Raw genomic sequence first — 19,820 nt, forward strand, 5'->3', positions numbered from 1 at the left:
CACACACACACACACTCTGGAGTCTGTTCAGGTTATGGAGTCCAGCCCTAATACTCTGGAGTCTTCCCTGATACACACACAGTCTGAGGCATATAGCCCAACTAGCGAACCACGCTGAAATCTCTCATTAAAAATGCACAGACTCCAGAAACAGAAACGTTTTTTATTCATCCCCCCCTCTTCTTTTCACAGGTGTCAAGAGAGATTTCATGGCCTGTGCCTGTGTGGATTTGCCACACCCCTTTTTAGTGCTAATTTGGCCTTTTAGGTTTAATCTCTCTGTGAGTTGCTTTCCTCACCCTTTAATTAGGCAACGGGGAGCCGGCACCAACACCAAACACAGAGAAACACAGAGAGACACACGCTCATGCATGCACACACGCGCACACACACACACAAGACACTGCTATTGCTCTCCATGGGCTCCTTTCACACACAGCTCGAGTCACTTACACAGGACTGAGACAGAAAGAGAAAACAAGAAAGTGCCATAGATGGAGTCAGTGGGGAGAGAGAGAAAGACAGAGAGAATGTTAAACTTTCACTATCTTACAATTCCCCATTAACTCTCTCTCTCTCTCTCTCAATAACCAAGGGTCATCTCACAATAACCAAGGGTCAAAATTACCATACATTCAACAATAGAGTACATGTGCAGGTTGATTCGTCTGTCACACTGTCCCTCAACGTATGGCAGGCAGCAATGGAGTGCGCTGCCAACCCACAGCTCTATATATTTTTGACATTTTGTCAGGAAATGCAGCTCCGTCTCAGGTTCTGCTGTTGTGCAGTGGTTGCACAGCCTTTCCTCTACAGGGAGCCAGGTTTTCCTGTGTCTACCCTTCTCAATGGCAAGGCTGTGCTCACTGAGCCTGTACTTTGTCAAGGTTTTTCTAAGGTTTTGATCAGTAACCATGGTCAAATATTTAGCCACGGTGTACTGTCGATTTAGGGCCAGATAGCACTGCATTTTGCTTTGTGTTTGTGTTTGTATTTCCCAATAAGCAGTGTAGTTTTGTTTTGACTGTGTTCTAATTTGGTTTATTCTGATTGATTGGATGTTCTATTCTGAGGCTTCAGTGTGTTAGTAGAACAGGTTTGTGAACTCAGGACCAGCTGGATGAGGGGACTCTTTTCTTTGTTCAGCTCTTGGCATTGCAGGGCGTGGTAATGATATGAGAGGGGGTCACTGTATTTTAGATGTTTCCAAAACTTAATTGCTCTTTTTTGAGTTTTTATTATTAGTGGATATTGGCCTAATTCTGCCCTGCATGCATTGTTTGTATGTAACGATCGTCCTGGGAAGAAGGAGTGGACCAAAACACAGCGTGGTAAGTGTCCATGTTAATATTTATTTTAACTCAGAACACTAAGACAAAATAACAAAAATAGACCAACACGAAACAGTTCTGTCTGGTGCAGACACAGAGACAGAAAACAACTACCCACAAAACCCATGTGGGCAAGATCTACCTAAGTATGGTTCTCAATCAGAGACAACGATAGACAGCTGCCTCTGATTGTTGGTTGGTCGGGTGTGGTTCTCAAAGAAATACAAAACATAGAACACAGAACATAGAATGCCCACCCCAACTCACGCCCTGACCAAACCAAAATAGAGACATAAAAAGGATCTCTAAGGTCAGGGCGTGACATTGTAGTTTTCCTCTGGACATGTAGGATAATATTACAGAACGCTGCATGCAGGGTTTCAATGGGGTGTTTGTCCCATTTGATGAAATCTTGTTTTGCAAGTGGACTCCACACCTCGCTGCCATAAAGTGCAATTGGTTCAAACACATATTCAATTCGTTTTAGCCAAATTTTAATAGGTATTTCAATTTGAATTAGCTTTTTAATGGCGTAGAACGCCCTGTGTGCTTTCTCTCTCAGTTCATTCACTGCCTCATTAAGGTGTCCAGTTGAGCTTATTTTTAAACCTAAGTAATTGTAGTGTGTGCAGTACTCTATATATTTTGTACCAATTGAGAACTTTGGTCTAATTCCCCGAGATCTGGATCTTCTCTGGAAAATCATTATTTTAGTATTTTTGGGGTTTACTGCCAGGGCCCAGGTCTGGCAGTACTGCTCTAGCAGGTCCAGGCTCTGCTGTAGGCCATGTGCTGTGGGTGACAGCAGGCATAGGTAATCTGCGAAGAGTAGGCATTTAACTTCTGAATTGTGGAGACTAACACCAGGGGCTGAGGACTTTTCTAGAATAGTGGCCAATTTGTTGATGTAAATATTGAAGAGTGCAGGGCTCAGATTGCAACCCTGACGAAGGCCCCGCCCCTGGTTAAAGAATTCTGTTATTTTCTTGCAAATTTTAATGCTGCACGTATTGCCAGTATACATTGATTTAATTATGTCATATGTTTTACCTCCTATACCACTTTCAATAACTTTGTAGAACAGTCCTGTATGCCAAATAGAATCAAATTGTCACGCTCATCAAAATTAATGGACCAAGGCGCAGCGGGGCGTAGAGTTCCACATATTTTAATAAATCGAAACTCACCAAACAAAACAAACAAGCACAAACGAAAACGTGACGTTCTGGGCTGCTCACAGACAGCTACACAAAAACTAGATCCCACAAACTAAAGGTGGGAAAAGGCTGCCTAAGTATGATCCCCAATCAGAGACAATGATAAACAGCTGCCTCTGATTGGGAACCATACCAGGCCAACATAGAAATATAATTCCCCTAGATAACACACCCTTAATCACACCCCGACCTAACCAACAGAGAATAAACAGCTCTCTATGGTCAGGGCGTGACACAAATGCTTTTTGGAAGTCGATAAAGCAAGCGTAAATTTTGGTATTATTTTGGTGGACATGTTTATCTATCAGGGTGTGTAGGGTGTAAATATGATCAGTTGTGCGATGTTTTGGTATAAATCCAATTAGGCTTTTACTCAAGACATTGTGCTTATTAAGGAAGTTTAGAACTCTTACATCTATAATACGACAGAAAACCTTCCCCAGGTTACTGTTCACACAAATGCCTCTGTAATTGTTAGGGTTAAATTGGTCTCCGTTTTTAAAGATTGGGGTTATGAGTCCTTGATTCCAGATGTCAGGGAAATAACCTACACTCAGGATCAAATTAAACAGTTTTAATATAGCCAATTGAAATTTTGCCCTAGTAAGTTTGAGCATCTCATTTAGGATGCCATCAGGTCCGCATGCTTTTTTAAATTTGAGAGCCTGAAGTTTCTTATAGAGCTCCTGGTCAGTAATTGGGGAGTCCAATGGATTTTGATTGTCCTTTATAGCTTTTTCTAGTCCATTCAACTTCTCATGAATTTGGCGTTGTTCTGCGTTTGTGTCAATTTGAACGGTGTTGTAGAGTGTTTTAAAATGGGTTGTCCATATGTCACCATTTTGTATCGCTAATTCCTCGTTTAGATTTTTTTTCTTTTTCTTCCAATTTTGCCAGAAGTTGTTTGTGTTTATGGACTCCTCAATTAGTGTCAGCTGCTTGCTGTTGTACTGTGCTTTTTTGGTTCTGAGTGTACATTTATAGAGTTTTAAAGTCTCTCTCTCACTCTCTCTCTCCCTCCCTCCATCTCCCTCCCTGACTAAACACCCCTAACCTTAACGGCGACTCCACTTTAATAAGACATTAATATCTACTTCAGTACCACTTCTATTACAAAATTACCCAAACAAAGCCTGAGCACTAAAAAGGAAAATACAATAACAGAGGCGCTCGTTATGTGGAAATAAGAGGACAGTTAATTGGGGTCTGATAGCCTAATAGGCAGCACTCTGATTACCAAGCGCTGCACATTGGGTCAAATTAGCCCAGTGATGAGCAGCCAGGGGATTCAATTATGTTGGGAGAACAGAAATAATGCAGTGAAAGCTCCTAACAGGGGCATCGCAACAGGAAACATGGGACTCGGGTTAAAAAACGTGTAATTGGTCTGTTGGTTGGGAAGTTTAGCCTGTTGGTAAATTAGGAATGCAACACTAAGACCCAGACGTTCCTGGATACAATAGGAAGCCAATAAGCAACCATGTTGTTATTACCATCGCCGCTCCTGGGGCCTCGTTCAGGAGGATGTAACGTTGCGAGAACGTTCAACGAAATGTACTGTGTAGAACAGATATGATTGTCTGTCAGGTAAAATAGAGAATCATGTCAGCTCTTTTCTATCTTCAACATTCTGACAAAACAGACAGATGTGTAGAACAGATATAGAATAGGGGGAAAAGTCTAAACAGTATCCTTGGGACGTCCCAATTCCTACAGTGAAGGTGTCAAAATACCCATAAAACCAAGACATTCCAATCATTATTCCACCATTAATTTTTCCCATAGGGAATTTTAGAAACACTTAAAGTAAGGGTTAAGGTTAGAGTTAAGGTTAGGGTTAAGGTTAGAGTTAAGGTAGGGACGTCCCAAGGATGCAGTATAGCACTAACCGGTAGAATAGGAGGATTGTGTAAGCTCTATTCATCACATTTCTATCTGCAACGTTCAAGAATGGTTGTCTTCTGAGCGTGGTGCAGTGATAGGTGCAGTGAAACATAAGCCTTATAACGGATAGTGAAATGTGTTGTTTTACAGGGTCAGTGATAGTAGTACGCCACTCCTGGGGCAAATTACAGTTATGTGCCTTGCTCAAGGGCACAGACAGATTTTTCCGCTTGTTGCCTCGAGAATTCGAACCAGTGACCTTCCGGTTACTGGCCCAACGATCTAACCGCTAGGCTACCTGACATCCCATGTAGTTTGTCTCGAGTTGAAAGTCAAGGGTTCCAGTACTGACAGGGGTTAATGGTCAGGGGAGGGATAGAGGAAGTGTGTTTCACTCCAATCAGTCCCCCAGACAGAGAGCAACACAGTGGTGTTATAAAGCTTGTGTTGACCGAGTCAAAAGGGGGACCGGTGCGAGATAGACCGGTGCGAGACAATCGCAAACCCCCTCCCTCTCGCTCGCTTTAAGCCGTTCTCTCTCTCATTATCCCCACCCTCTCTTTCTCTCATCTTTTTCTGTCCATCACTGTTGGTAGGCAGGCAGACAGAGGCCTAGTGGTAAAGGTAGCTCTTTCTACTGTCTATAGCAGTGTCTGTAGCGAGGGGAGATTGAATAATGGATGAGGTCTTATAGGAGCCGGCTGGTCCCATATCCAACGTCCCGCGCCGGGAGAGCAGCGCCTCTCGGGAAACACCCCTGTAGCTGTCACTCACACCACACAGAGGAGGGTGTCTGCGTGTGTTTGAATGTGCGCGTCTGTGTGTGTGGGTGCGTGTTTTCAGACAAGGCCCCGTCATCCCCAGACACACACCAGAGAAAGGCAGACACACACTTCTCTGACCTCATCCTCTGACCCCTAGAGTACACACTGTGACCTTTTCTTTATCCAATCATCACTCAGAGCCAAGGTCGGGGGGAGGCTTTTGTGCACTATATAAAGAATAGGGTGGAATTTCAGAAGTAGCCATTGATAAAAACAAGGAACCAGGAGCCACTGACTCTATTCCATATAGTGCAAATAGGGCTCTGGTCAAAAGTAGTGCACTACATACTAAAAAAGGGGGTCATTTCAGAAGAAGTCACTGAAAAACACAGAAAGAACCAACCAAGAGCCACTAGTCCCACAGTTTCTCTTATATACATACATACATAGACCCATAGACTGGGTGTCAGTCTGTCCCCTGAATGGCCACTAAATACCACAAGAGAGTGACTCTCAGAGTGGAGCGAAGTGGAACAAACAAAGGCCTGTTTGTTGCGGCTGATGTGTGATAAATGCGTCCGTCTGGGGGAGCGTTCATGCTCGTCGGAGCAGGTCATTATGCAGGAAACGGCGGCGTTGCCTAGCCGAGCCCGAGCGACCCCGGTGCCACGGCGTGCGCCGTCTCGCTTCCCAAACCGTTTGGCTTTTCGCTCCCTCCCTAGCCATCCCCTTGGGCACACTGACACTGAGCGGCACTCTCTCTGTCTCTGCCGTGATATCTCAACCAGGCCTACTGTAACGTGTGGAGCGTGGGGATGGGGGAGAGTCAACATCCAAATACACAAACAAGCCCCCCAGAGAGGGACTGAGAGAGGGGGGAGAGAGAGAGCGGGAGAGAGAAAGCAATAGAGAAAGAGAGGCAGAGAAGGGAGAGGCAAAGACAAACAAGCGAGTCCCCTGATAGTTGACTAGTTGCTACTGTACCCTGTCGGAAGGGAGACTCTCTTTCCAGAGCTCATGTCTCGGGGTGCAAAAAAACGGTGATGTATTTCCAGGGGGGAAAAAAACAGGCCCAAAGAAAGCCAGCAGGGAACCAAAAAAGGTGTTCACCACGGGGGAATTCTCCAATTAACACCCGGCACTGCAATCAGCTTCAAGCCCATGCATGCAGGTGTGCTGTACTCATTGTGTGTTTGTGTGAACGTGACGGGAAGGGAGAGGAAGACAAAAAGACACACTGTCTTCGGAGGTTATTGGGGATGCTTCCATCTGTTCCGACAACACATTGCATTAACATGTTCCTAATATTGTCTTTGTATTGTAAATGCAGGTGTGTTTGTGCGAACGACTACCGACAGAAAGGCAGACGGGAAACAGTTGAACTAAGGGACAAACAGAGACAAAGATTCATTGAAAGACCAAGACATATAGTTCGGAGCCTTAAAAAAGTGGATTTTTCCAAATGTCTCGATGCAACAAGTCCATTGTTAATGTCACAAACTCTCTCTCTGGGTGACACCAAGCCCCAACTTCATTAGCAATCATCTGATCCTGTAACAATTATTATATTTCTTTATTTTATTTTTTATTTAACCTTTATTTAAATAGGCAAGTCAGTTAAGAACAAATTCTTACAATGGCGGTCTACCGGGGAACTGCCTCGTTCAGGGGCAGACCGACAGATTTTTACCTAGTCAGCTCGGGGATTCGATCCAGCAACCTTTCAGTTACTGGCCCAACACTCTAACGGGAGCGGCAGGTAACCCATGAATTGAAATATGTTTCGGAACATGTCCCTGACTCTGCAGTTACATCCACTTTGAAGCAAATTTGATAGAGCTGTCATATACGGATAGCTGTTGACTATCTATGCAGTAAGTACAACAATAACATTGTTTTTTCCCCCTAAATTTGTCGTGTCCTACTGATGTTATTTGTTGAAAACGCTTCCAAGACTTGTTTCACGCAAGAAAGTATCACACATAACACGCAGTTATTAGACACAGATGTCGGGTTTATTGGGTACGCTTCAAGTTGACACAGTTTCACGCGAAACTGAGCGGACACGTTTTATTCCTGGAATAAACACATAACCTACACAAACACAGAAGCCGCTGTCACACAACAGAGGTGGGATATTTCATTAGATGCTGAAGGGGCAGAGAGAGAGAGCGAGAGAGAGAGAGAGAGCGAGAGAGAGAGAGAGAGAGAGAGAAACAAAGAGAGCAATGGAGAACAATAAACTGAGAGAGAGAAAAATAAATAGAGAGAGAGAGAGAGAGAGAGAGAGAGAGAGAGAGAGAGAGAGAGAGAGAGAGAGACAGAGAGACAGAGAGACAGAGAGAGAGAGAGAGAGAGAGAGAGAGAGAGAGAGAGAGAGAGAGAGATGGGGGAGGCAGAAGGAAGCAAGAAAGGCACAACTAAAGTAAAAGCCATTGAAAAACATATTGGTTTGCAATACCGCATAATAGCAAATATGCATACAAATGAATTTGCCTGGTGGTTCAGATACGGTATTAAGATCATCATTTAAAAAGTGGCCCTTTTGCAACCCTCCACCGCAGTCATCGATCTTGTATTATTAGGGCAAACAGAAACTGCACTAACTAGGAACAATGCCTTGAAGACGTGCTGGAGCCGGCCACTAAGTAGCACATCCAGACACATCATTATGAGCCATTTGATTACTATGCCCTTAAGATGCGCAATTATAACCTAAGACCAAAATTGGGGAGATATTTTACAATTAAACAGTGGGATGAAGACGCTCTAACAATGCTAATGATGACTTATGACCTGTGTGGGTATGAAAGGGCATTATGTCACGCCACTGCTAGGTATATGGGATGGGACGGGTCGCTGTTTATATACCCCGAGTGCCCTCTAACCGAGGGTGCATCTGAAATGGCAACCTATTCTCTATTTAGTGCACTACCTTAAACCAGAGCCGCGAGGCTCTGGTGAAAAGAAGTGCACTGTATAGGGAGTAGGGCACCATTTTGGATGAACATTTAGCCAGCCCAGTCAGCAATGACTCTGTACTAGACCTTCTGTGGTGAAACAAGGCCCCAGAGGAAGCTAGCCTAACCACTTTAACAAGAACAATTCTGCAGACGCTCTGTTTAACTAGAAGGTATGGTACTGCACCTGTAGCTCTACCACCACCGCAAGCCTTGTGATATCGCAGTGCACATCTCAGAAGCACCGCCACTTCCCTGCGCCCTATCTCTGTGTCCATCTCACGAGGAAGAACAATTGTCATTACCATTTTATTTAAAAAATTTGCCCGATCAGCAACACCCCCCACCCTCCCCCCAACCATATTCTCCTGGTTTCTTTCATATTTTTTCTAATCATAATTTCCCTCCATCATCTCTGGCTGGCTATAATTCCCTCCTCTCTTCCTCTCTCTCTCCCTCCTCCGTTTGCAGAGGACCTCTCTTTTCATCCTTGAGAAGGGCTTTAATTCGAAGTGCGACGGCGTTGAATAAAGAAAGGGTGAAAAAAAAAGAAAAAAAAGAGGCAGAGACGACAGCGAGAGGAGCGCCGCAGACGTCCGAGTGTCAATCAATTGCGGCTGTGAGGGGCCCGTGACTGGGCCTCGGAGGAGAAAGAGAGGAGAGGAAAGAGAGAGAGAGTCTGTGTTTGATCTGTGTCTTTCAAAGGGAAAACGGCAGGAAGGGCCATCACAGACAATTTGCCTCTCCCTGCCAGCCCCAGCCCCATCCTGACAGAGAGCAATCACAAGCAGGTTAATTCAACATCTACCTTCTTAATCTTTTTTTCCCCCGCTCTCCTTTCTTTTGGTCTCGTTCTGTCGACTCGGATAAAACATTGCTTCTCTTTTTCAGAGAGCCCCACAAGAGCACTTTAAACACAAACAGACCTTCTTTCAACCTTCTGTAGGTGTGAGGGGGAGGGGGTATGTGGGCGTGGGGTAGTGTGTTGGGGGGGGGGGGGGGTAAGGGTGTCTAGGGGGGTGAGCCAGAGTGTAAGGGAATAAGAAGCAACCGTAACTCTGTGGAAGGCAAAGGGAGGCCGGTGAACAGTCAGCAGATTCAGCACACAGAGACAAAACACAGACCCATCCTGTCTCCATAGAAACTAAAGAACTAAAGCAACAGTGTTTCCTTCTCCATGCTCTATGGTCATGTCTCCCCACCCCAGTAATGGTATCCTCTCCTGGCCAACGTCTGTCCTGGTCTGTGTCCCGGGCACTGCTTTTGACCAGAGCCCTATGGACCCTGGTCAAAAGGAGTGCAGGAAATAGGGAACAGGGCACCATTTGGGACGCAGCCCTGGACTGGAGTGGCTAGCTACCACATGCTTTACTATCCAGAGGGCACCAGGTCATAGGGATAACGGGATAAAAGGCGTCCTTTCGGTTTCCAGAGAAGGACATTCACTCTCTAGATTGGATTTGGGGCCTTCAAGGACACAGGGAGAACACTCAACACAAAGGATAGATCCAATAGAGGAGGATGAGGTTTGCTCTGGAGGAGGAGGGGGAGGAGGGGGGAAGAAGGGGTTAGAGGAGGGAAGGAGGAGGATGAGAAAAAGGAGGAAGAGGATGAGGGGGAAGGGGTAGAGGAGAAGGTGAAGGAGGAGGGGGAAGAAGAGAAGGAGGAGGGAAGGAGCAGGAGGAGGGGGGAGGAAGTGTGGAGGAGGATGAGGAGGAGGAAAAGGAGGCAGAGGAGGAGGAGAAGGAGGAGGTGGAGGGAAGGAGCAGGTGGAGGGGGGAGGAAGGGTGGAGGAGGATGAGGAAGAGGAACGGGAGGCAGAGGCGGGGGAGGAGGAACAGGAGGAGAAGGAGGAGGTGGAGGGAAGGAGGAGTGATTGGCAGGGCACTGTATCCTTACATCCAGCACTGCCTGTCAGTGGCTTACAGGCATCACCAAATACAGCAGCTTTCTATACCTACCGTCTACACGCACAAACACACACTCTACCATCTACACACAAACACGATACCACTCCCCTGAGAGAGCGAGAGAGAGAGAGAGAGAGAGAAAGAGAGAGAGAGAGCAAGAGAGAGAGGTGTCAGGGGAGCTGTTACCCAGAGGAGAGTGTCAGAGTGAAGATCAGTGTGTGTGTGTGTGTGTGTGTGTGTGTGTGTGTATGTGTGTGTGTGTGTGTGTGTGTGTGTGTGTGTTTGTTTGTATGTTCACTCGCTTGCGTGTGTATGCGAGTTCACTCGTGTGTGTAGATAGGGGTAATCCTACCTGCATGCAGGTAGGCCAGGTCAGGGTTCTCGATGTCGGGGTGATGCTCCTTCAGATGGTTCCTGAAGTCCATGGGGCCGTTGGTGCCGTAGTCACACTTGGGGCAGTTGTACATCTTCACTCCCTCGTGCTTCCCCGTGTGCAGGATGTGCTTTCGGATGTTCTCCGCACAGTTGGATCTGTTGGGAGATGAACAGATAGTGATTAAAGGAGGAATAGTTCCTTCAATTAGAAGATAAAAAGATCAAACGAAGAGTAAAAAAAAGACAGGAAAGAGAAAATCCCCAAACAATAGAGGACGCTCCCCTTGGAGGGTTTACTGTACTGACAGTTTGGTTTTGTTCTAATGACACTAACAAAATGAATCAAGTGGATTGAACTCAAACAATTTAGTGGCGGGGCTGAGGGAGCATGCTTAAGGAGTATACATATTTGGAGAGACTCTTAAAGCCTCCTGTTACTATGCAACACACACACAATCAAAAACGGGGGTGGGGAAAGCAAAGTGGTAAACAATGATAGACAGTTCTACAATTTGTGAGATACATTTACAAGCTGTAGATGCACACTTGTTTCCACACAGCCCTTGGTTTCCTCTTGCATGTTACAGACATTTCACTATAGGGGTATGACACTCCTGCAACAGGGTGAAAGTTTAAAGACAACATTTTTATAACATATTTTGAAGAGGTCTACCGTGTTTGTAATCTCGGGAACCCTGAACCAAATCTCGTATCCACTGGCCTGCTACTAGACGTGATTCTGGGGGCTGAGGTTTTTAAAAATGGCGCTCAAGTAAAATAAAATACTACCCCTCTCAAAGCCAATGCCTGTGGATGATACCCATGTGTCTCCTGTGGCTGTGCTACAGTAGGTGTAGTAGTGTAGCAAAGTAAAGTGGTGTAGTAGTGTAGCAAAGTAAAGTGGTGTAGTAGTGTAGTGAGGTAAAGTGGTATAGTAGTGTAGCAAAGTAAAGTGGTGTAGTAGTGTAGTGAGGTAAAGTGGTATAGTAGTGTAGTAAAGTGGTATAGTAGTGTAGCAAAGTAAAGTGGTGTAGTAGTGTAGTGAGGTAAAGTGGTATAGTAGTGTAGCAAAGTAAAGTGGTGTAGTAGTGTAGTGAGGTAAAGTGGTATAGTAGTGTAGTAAAGTGGTATAGTAGTGTAGCAAAGTAAAGTGGTGTAGTAGTGTAGTGAGGTAAAGTGGTATAGTAGTGTAGCAAAGTAAAGTGGTGTAGTAGTGTAGTGAGGTAAAGTGGTATAGTAGTGTAGTAAAGTGGTATAGTAGTGTAGCAAAGTAAAGTGGTGTAGTAGTGTAGTGAGGTAAAGTGGTATAGTAGTGTAGCAAAGTAAAGTGGTGTAGTAGTGTAGTGAGGTAAAGTGGTGTAGTAGTGTAGTAAAGTGGTATAGTAGTGTAGCAAAGTAAAGTGGTGTAGTAGTGTAGCGAGGTAAAGTGGTATAGTAGTGTAGCGAGGTAAAGTGGTATAGTAGTGTAGCGAGGTAAAGTGGTATAGTAGCGTAGCGAGGTAAAGTGGTGTAGTAGTGTAGCGAGGTAAAGTGGTGTAGTAGTGTAGCGAGGTAAAGTGGTATAGTAGTGTAGCAAAGTAAAGTGGTGTAGTAGTGTAGTGAGGTAAAGCTGTGTAGTAGTGTAGCGAGGTAAAGTGGTGTAGTAGTGTAGCGAGGTAAAGTGGTGTAGTAGTGTAGCGAGGTAAAGTGGTATAGTAGTGTAGCGAGGTAAAGTGGTATAGTAGTGTAGTGAGGTAAAGTGGTATAGTAGTGTAGCGAGGTAAAGTGGTATAGTAGTGTAGCAAGGTAAAGTGGTGTAGTAGTGTACTGGTATTTTATACCACTTAGAATATTATTCAAAGTGACTTACAGTGCAGTAAATACCTACATTTTTAACTATGTGTACGATCTATGTGGGAATTTAACTTATGACTTGGTGTTACTAGCACCAGCTGAGCCATACAGGACCAGTGTAGAGTTGTAGGTGTGTAGTATTGACGTGGTGTAGACATGCAGGGCTGTAGGCAGTAGTCACGCAGTAAGCTAATGCTGGGTGCTGGCTGTAATGTCATCAGCTCAGGGAGTCACAGAGTCCCCCTGATTATGCTGCTTAACCTGGTCTCAGGCCCTATCTAAACCTGCCCTAGGACACTATGTACACAGGCCTGGACTGGGGCTGAGGACACACACACACACACAGACACATTTTCAAATACATGCTCACATACAGCACTCACACACACACACACACACACCGACATACATAACCCCCACCAATAGATACAACGCCCACCACATCATGCAAGCACGTGCAGGAGCTGCGGCACTTTCATACGCACACGCACACACAGCATCATGCGTGATGGATGAGGCACTCGTGCTTGGTCTCGGGCTGACATTCTCGGACAGTATAATATGCAATTACTCTCCCTTATCACCTCGGCTGGGACAATAAAGCTTCACGGTACCATAGCTCACGCCAGGCAACGATAGAAATTTGTTTTCCACTCCCCCCCCCGAGACACCTCTCTCCATCAAGGGCCTTAGTAGTCCTGCCCCGGCTCCATTTCCTTTACAGGACTTAATATGTCCTCAAAACTATGCAGAGGACCCGCCCCTTTTTGTGTTTTACACATAAATACATCAAAACACCTGCTGGTGAATGGTGAAAATGGCCCTCCATGAAGCTATTTGCGTTGGGTAGGGTAAAATGTGAGGTGTTCTCCTTAGAGGTCCAGGAATGGGACAGTTCTTTTTACCATGTCTTTAGCTGTAGACATGTCTATCTGTACTCGGTACAGTAACAGCTCCATTAAGACCCTGGGTAAGTGGATAAGGATTGTACACAAGGATGTAACTTCACTCCCCTAATGCTAAAACCCATACAAGATGGGCCTCCTCATTTTTACAGACCAAGACTCCGCAACTGGTATTTGCTCATAATAAGAAGGCCTAAGCCTAATCATATCAATATCACAAATAAAGTAAATAACATTTTCAATAACTTAACAAATCATGGTGTATAGCCGGCCGAAAATGAGTAAAGCACACAAACAGTAGCAATAAATACTATCCAACAAGTAACTATCCGACAAATTCAATTTAGAATTTTCCCTCGACCACTTAAAAGTTATTTCAAAACTTTCTTTCAGATAGAGAAGTCTTCTGTCACGGTCAGGAAAATAATAAGAATAATCATAAATCATAAAAACAAAAAAAACGTAAATAATTTATATTCAAGACAAATTAACTGATTTCTTATTCCAGGCCAGTGGAATAAATAGATCCATTCAGAGTCCGATATGAAAGGGTTCTAAAGAACATAGTGGGGGTGGGATCCCGCGGGAGCGCTTCTATCTCTCAGATATGGTAATGGCGTAATTGTCATATTAAAACAGCATAATGTGCGTTTAGGAGTCAGCAGGTGTCAGGCTAAGAGAAAGGCCCACACAGTCCTCCTACGATAGCCAATATTAATTAGTCCGACAGCCGCGTTTCAACATTCTCCACGTCGGTGAGCAGCGACTCGACATGGGAATCAACCCCACTGTCTAGATATCGTCGCGATTCATTCCGTCTTTTTTTATTTTCTTTCTAATACATTTCCATATTTTCCTCGTTCGACGACTGCATTGGTAATGAGGCTAGTAATTGAGGCTGTTTGTTAGAGGTGGATTTAAATGTGCGTCTTTGTGTTTTAAGGATGGAGCTCGGTATCTGCGACGGCAAAGAGACACCTTGCTCTCCGCCTCTCCCGACACTTCACAGGGTCACCGGCCCCGCGACATCCACCGCCAGCCGTGCGGCGGTCCTCAAAGTTAGCGCTACCTCGAATTAGCTCAAAGTAGCTATTTTCGCAGGCAGGCAGATTGAGAATGTGCATTACAGAAGATGCTGTTAGAAATGTATTAAAGGGAGGATATCAATTATGGCAGCCATGATGCCTTAGTAGCTGTAATGAGTGTCTCTTCATTGAGAACAATAGTCATAGTGTGGTGTGGCATGAGGTTTGGACTGCAAAAACAGGTATATCATTGTAAAATAGCCTTTGAGAACGTATATGCCAGTTTCCCCTTTGAAATATGACTATTAATAATATCTGACAGTAATTACCTGCATCTTCCAACCATAATTGTTTGAACTGTCAATAATAATTCAAATTTATATTGTACATTCATTTGAGGATAAAGTAAATAAGTTGCATTGAGGATTTCATATATGTCAGCGACACATATACTATTTTATACCAATATGAGAAACACAATATACACTGAACCAAAATATAAACGCAACATGTAAAGTGTTGGTCCCATGTTTCATGAGCTGACATAAAAGATCCATGAAATGTTCCATACACACAAAAAGCTTATTTCTCTCAAATGTTGTGCACAAATTTCTTTACATCCCTGTTAGGGAGCATTTCTCCTTTCCCCTGACAGGTGTGTCATATCAAGAAGCTGATTAACCAGCATGATTATTACACAGGTGCATCTTGTGCTGGGGACAATAAAAGGCCCCTCTGTGCAGTTTTCTCACACAACACAGTGCCACAGATGTCTCACGTTTTAAGGGAGTGTGCAGTTGGCATGCTGCCTGCAGGAATGTCCACCAGAGCTGTTGCCAGATAATTGAATGTTAATTTCTCTACTTCGTTTTAGAGAAATTGGCAGTACGTCCAACCGGCCTCACAAACGCAGACCACGTGTAACCACGCCAGCCCAGGATCTACACATCCGGCTTCTTCACCTGCAGTATCATCTGAGACAAGCTCCCCGGACAGCTAATGAAACTGAGGAATATTTACGTCTGTAATAAAGACCTTTTTTGGGAAAAACTAATTCTGATTGGCTGGGCCTGGCTCCCCAGTTGGTGGGCCTGGCTCCCCAGTTGGTGGGCCTATGCCCCCCCATCGCTGCGCCCCTGCCTAGTCATGTAAAATCCATAGATTAGGGCCTAATGAATTTATTTCAAATGACTGATTTCCTTATATGAACTGTCACTCAGTAAAAAATTTGAAATTGTTGCATGTTGCGTTTATATTTTTGTTCACTATAGTAAATGTATTCAAATATAATGATAAATATAATATAATTTGAAGTAACAAAACAAGTAATGGTATATCAAATTCTATATATCATGAGATATCCTGTTCCCGGTCAAATGTTGACAGGGCCTTGACTAGCACATCCTTATTTGTCTAAAGTCATTGAGCCATTGAGCCATTGGAGGTTTACAAATGTATTCAGGGTGGAAGAGCGGAGCACAGAGTTAGGGCCCTCATGACTGCCTGGTGCCCGTGTTCAATTCCTCCTACACACATTAGGAACCCAACAGGGTTTGCGAGCTGCTACCCTCTCCAGCCCCTCCCTCTGCCATCCGTACCCCCGGGGGCCAAACCAAAAATGTTAATTGGTCTTCTAATTTGCTGTTTCATTTGCCACAATCTGTAACAATCATTTGGTATCAGCTAGAAAGAACAGTTGGTCCGGTTCCCTCTGTTGCCTCCCCACAGTGCTTTGAAACGTCAAATACTACTCTTCCTTGATAAATAGAATGTGAATTGAGTGCAAAATACGTATAAATAAGAGAAATATGATACAACACCTCACATGCTAAACCATTGCCTTCCTGCAGAAGACAAGCTTCACCATGGTAGAGAAACTTATAGCCAAAGTGTTTCTAAGCTATGGTAAACAACAAAGAAAGGCAATTGGTATTGTGGTCCCATTAACATTTAGGAATATTGAGCTTTTGGGGGGGTGGGGGGTATTTCTCCCTAGGATGTTCTTAAGGATATGAACCTAGATTGGAACATCTCAGTTTTATCTGAGTTTTTCTTATGTTTTGCAGACGAGTATCTGAAGAGTTAATTCCAATTTAAACAGCCGTACAGATCCTTATAGAGCAAACCGCAGCAAACAGCCTTACAGATCCTTATAGAGCAAACCGCAGCAAACAGCCTTACAGATCCTTATAGAGCAAACCGCAGCAAACAGCCTTACAGATCCTTATGGAGCAAACCACAACAAACAGCCTTACAGATCCTTATAGAGCAAACCGCAGCAAACAGCCTTACAGATCCTTATAGAGCAAACCGCAGCAAACAGCCTTACAGATCCTTATGGAGCAAACCACAACAAACATCCTTACAGATCCTTATGGAGCAAACCACAACAAACATCCTTACAGATCCTTATAGAGCAAACCGCAGCAAACAGCCTGTCCATGTCATTTTGGTTTCTCTAAAACCAATGCCAGGAGCATTCCTTTCACACTTCCACCACACCTGAGAGGGGGAGGAAGAGGACGAAGAAGAGGAAGAGAAGCGAGATGGAGAAGTGCAACGTGGCCAAAAGTTTTTCCAATTTCACCGACAATTTCCTGTGTAATTACTGATGGTCTGTGATGGCGTTTTAATGACAGAGACCTGCCCGTGGCTGGCTGCTGTAGCCTGCTGATGATTGCAGAGTGATGAGATGAGATGATGAAGCCTGTGGGAGATCCGACCTGTGTGTGTGTATGTGGGCGTGCTTGTGTGATTAAACCCCCTGTCCTCCTGCCCATCAACCCCCTGCCATCTGTCCTTCCATGCGTGGGGCGAGCCCAATGAGCCGGTACCTGTAGTCGCACCAGGGGCATCGGTAGGGCTTCTCCCCTGTGTGCACCCGCTTGTGGCGGGTCAAGTGGGACTGGGTGGTGGAGGCGAAGCCGCACAGCTGACACTTGAAGGGCCGTTCTCCTGGGGGACGGACAGAGAGACAGACAGGGAAGATGAGGACGGGTGGATAGAAAGACGGACAGACGGACAGAGAGGAATACAGAATCACTGTCCGTCTCAAGCGGAAGCTCCTTCGGAAACAGACATTTACATTTGACATATGAATCATTTACGTACATTAGTCCATTCATCTTAACATAGCTGGATGAGACCACAACATATCACAATCGTAGCCCCTTAACAAAATAGTTATTAGCAAAGTCAGTGCTAGTAGGAAAGTGGTTGAAATCATTCAAATACTTTAGAGAATTTGCGTGATCCTGCCTGGGTTAGCGGGGTTTGCAATTTTGCGACTATTCCAATGATTCAGTTGTGCCAGGGAAGCTCAATCAAGGCCACCTAAAGCAGCGATTGTCAGTGGGTCACGGGTGTCTGAGAAAGAAAAAAAAAAAACATTTTTTATGGGAACAAACTCCAGTCTGAACTTAAACGACTTAAACCAGGTAGAAAGTGTGTAGAACTTATAATTAACCATTTTATATATATATATATATATATATATATATATATATATATATACAGTGGGGAGAACAAGTATTTGATACACTGCCGATTTTGCAGGTTTTCCTACTTACAAAGCATGTAGAGGTCTGTAATTTTTTATCATAGGTACACTTCAACTGTGAGAGACGGAATCTAAAACAAAAATCCAGAAAATCACATTGTATGATTTTTAAGTAATTCATTTGCATTTTATTGCATGACATAAGTATTTGATACATCAGAAAAGCAGAACTTAATATTTGGTACAGAAACCTTTGTTTGCAATTACAGACATCATAAGTCCGTAGACCTCTACAGGCTTTGTAAGTAGGGAAACCTGCAAAATCGGCAGTGTATCAAATACTTGTTCTCCCCACTGTATAAATATAATTGAATCTCTGAAATGTTTTTCTTCAATCACAGTATTTTCAACATAGGGCTATTAGCAGCGTTATTTTTGGGTAAATTTTGTGCTCTCAAATCAGTAAATCTATTAACATTCTTCATCAAGAATATGGGAGAATTGTTATTATTGTCAATGAAAGAACGGGGGAATGTTGTTCCCTTGTCATTTATTTGCTACATTTACTAAAACATAGCATACCATTTTTTTTTACAGATTGTATTTTTGACGATTATTTTCTGCCATGCAAATATTGGGTCGCGACTGACACAACCTGGTTAAATTTGGGTCCCGAGGCAAAACCAGTTGAGACCCAGTCATCTAAAGCATTTAAAAAACTTCAAATCTTATTTGAACCCAGGTCTGATCTGAAAAAAAAGAGACACTCACTGATGACACCTGTAGTCTGGACAGTGTGTCCGACAATAGATTGTCGAGGTGTATTTAGAATTGACACTTGACAAAAGGGGAAAGAGAGGACAAAAAAGTAAAAGCATTGGGTAAATGTAAATGACTGTCAAAATGCGACAGCAACAAAAATAAAAATATGATGAATATTTATAACGGGATGCTTGATCCTTGGGCGCCTGCCAGACGAATGGTTAACAGGATTTGTTTCACTTTCCCAATATCCAAAAAGCACTTGTTATTGACGGCCTATCTGAAAAACGCAATTTTCCTAAGCGATAGAATGACACGGTGAAATGATAACCTAAATTAAAAATCGCAGATTCAGTCATCCATACTGCTACACATGTCTATCACTGACAGCAAACATGTCAGACTGTGTGTGTGTGTGTGTGTGTGTGTGTGTGTGTGTGTGTGTGTGTGTGTGTGTGTGTGTGTGTGTGTGTGTGTGTGTGTGTGTGTGTGTGTGTGTGTCAGAAATAATAGTGACATGGTTGAGCAGCTTAGATGAATAATAATAAATAGTAGCAGCAATGATGACCGTGTGTGTGTGTGTGTGTGTGTGTGTGTGTGTGTGTGTGTGTGTGTGTGTGTGTGTGTGTGTGTGTGTGTGTGTGAGTGAGTGAGTGAGTGAGTGAGTGAGTGAGTGAGTGAGTGAGTGAGTGAGTGAGTGAGTGAGTGAGTGTGTGTGTGTGTGTGTGTGTGTTTGTGTGTGTGTGTGTGTGTGTGTGTGTGTGTGTGTGTGAGTGAGTGTGTGCCTGTGTGTCAGACGCAGGATGTGTGCAGCTCTAGGATCGTGCGGCTCACCTGTGTGTTGGCGGCGATGTTTGGTGAGGGCATGTCGCGTGCCACCCGCAAAACCACAGAGATCACACAGGAAGGACTTCTCTCCTGTAGGGGGCGGGAATGAGGGGGTCAGAGAACATTACAGAGTCAACAGAGGAAGAAGGAGTAGGGACAACATCATCAACACAGAGAGAGAGAGGGGGAGAGAGAGAGGGGGAGAGGGGGAGAGAGAGAGAGAGAGAGAGAGCGAGAGAGGGTGTTCATTAACAGATGAAAGCAGAGGGAAAAGTCACAGATCACTAGTGTATATCCATCAAGGCTCTCACAGTTAACTAATTCCTCCAATCAAATGTATCCGTGTAAATATGTCAAATGGGACGGAAATTGCCAGTGTGGTTTATTGACTGTGATAAAATCTGAAAAGCACCGCTGAACATAATTACATACTTGTCAGAGCCATAAAAATTAGCTTTATTATCAATGGGATGGTTTTGTACAACTTCATTTCTGGCCGATGCCTTCCAGATGGGGCTGAGCTGATC

General features: G+C 44.2%; 1 protein-coding gene across 3 annotated transcripts in view; it reads right to left on the reverse strand.

The window, feature by feature from the left end:
- Positions 1-19,820, reverse strand: part of znf407 (zinc finger protein 407) — a 160,863-nt gene that overhangs the window by 37,473 nt on the left and 103,570 nt on the right. For all 3 annotated transcript variants that reach the window (XM_038994127.1, XM_038994130.1, XM_038994128.1), the window contains exons 7-9: positions 19,300-19,383; positions 17,039-17,159; positions 10,419-10,597 (exon numbers count right to left, since the gene is read on the reverse strand). In XM_038994127.1, the coding sequence (XP_038850055.1) occupies positions 10,419-10,597; positions 17,039-17,159; positions 19,300-19,383 (384 nt within the window). The remainder of the gene's footprint in view (positions 1-10,418; positions 10,598-17,038; positions 17,160-19,299; positions 19,384-19,820) is intronic.

The sequence above is a fragment of the Salvelinus namaycush genome, chromosome 5 (genome assembly GCF_016432855.1).
Source record: "Salvelinus namaycush isolate Seneca chromosome 5, SaNama_1.0, whole genome shotgun sequence".
Lineage (NCBI taxonomy): Eukaryota > Metazoa > Chordata > Actinopteri > Salmoniformes > Salmonidae > Salvelinus > Salvelinus namaycush.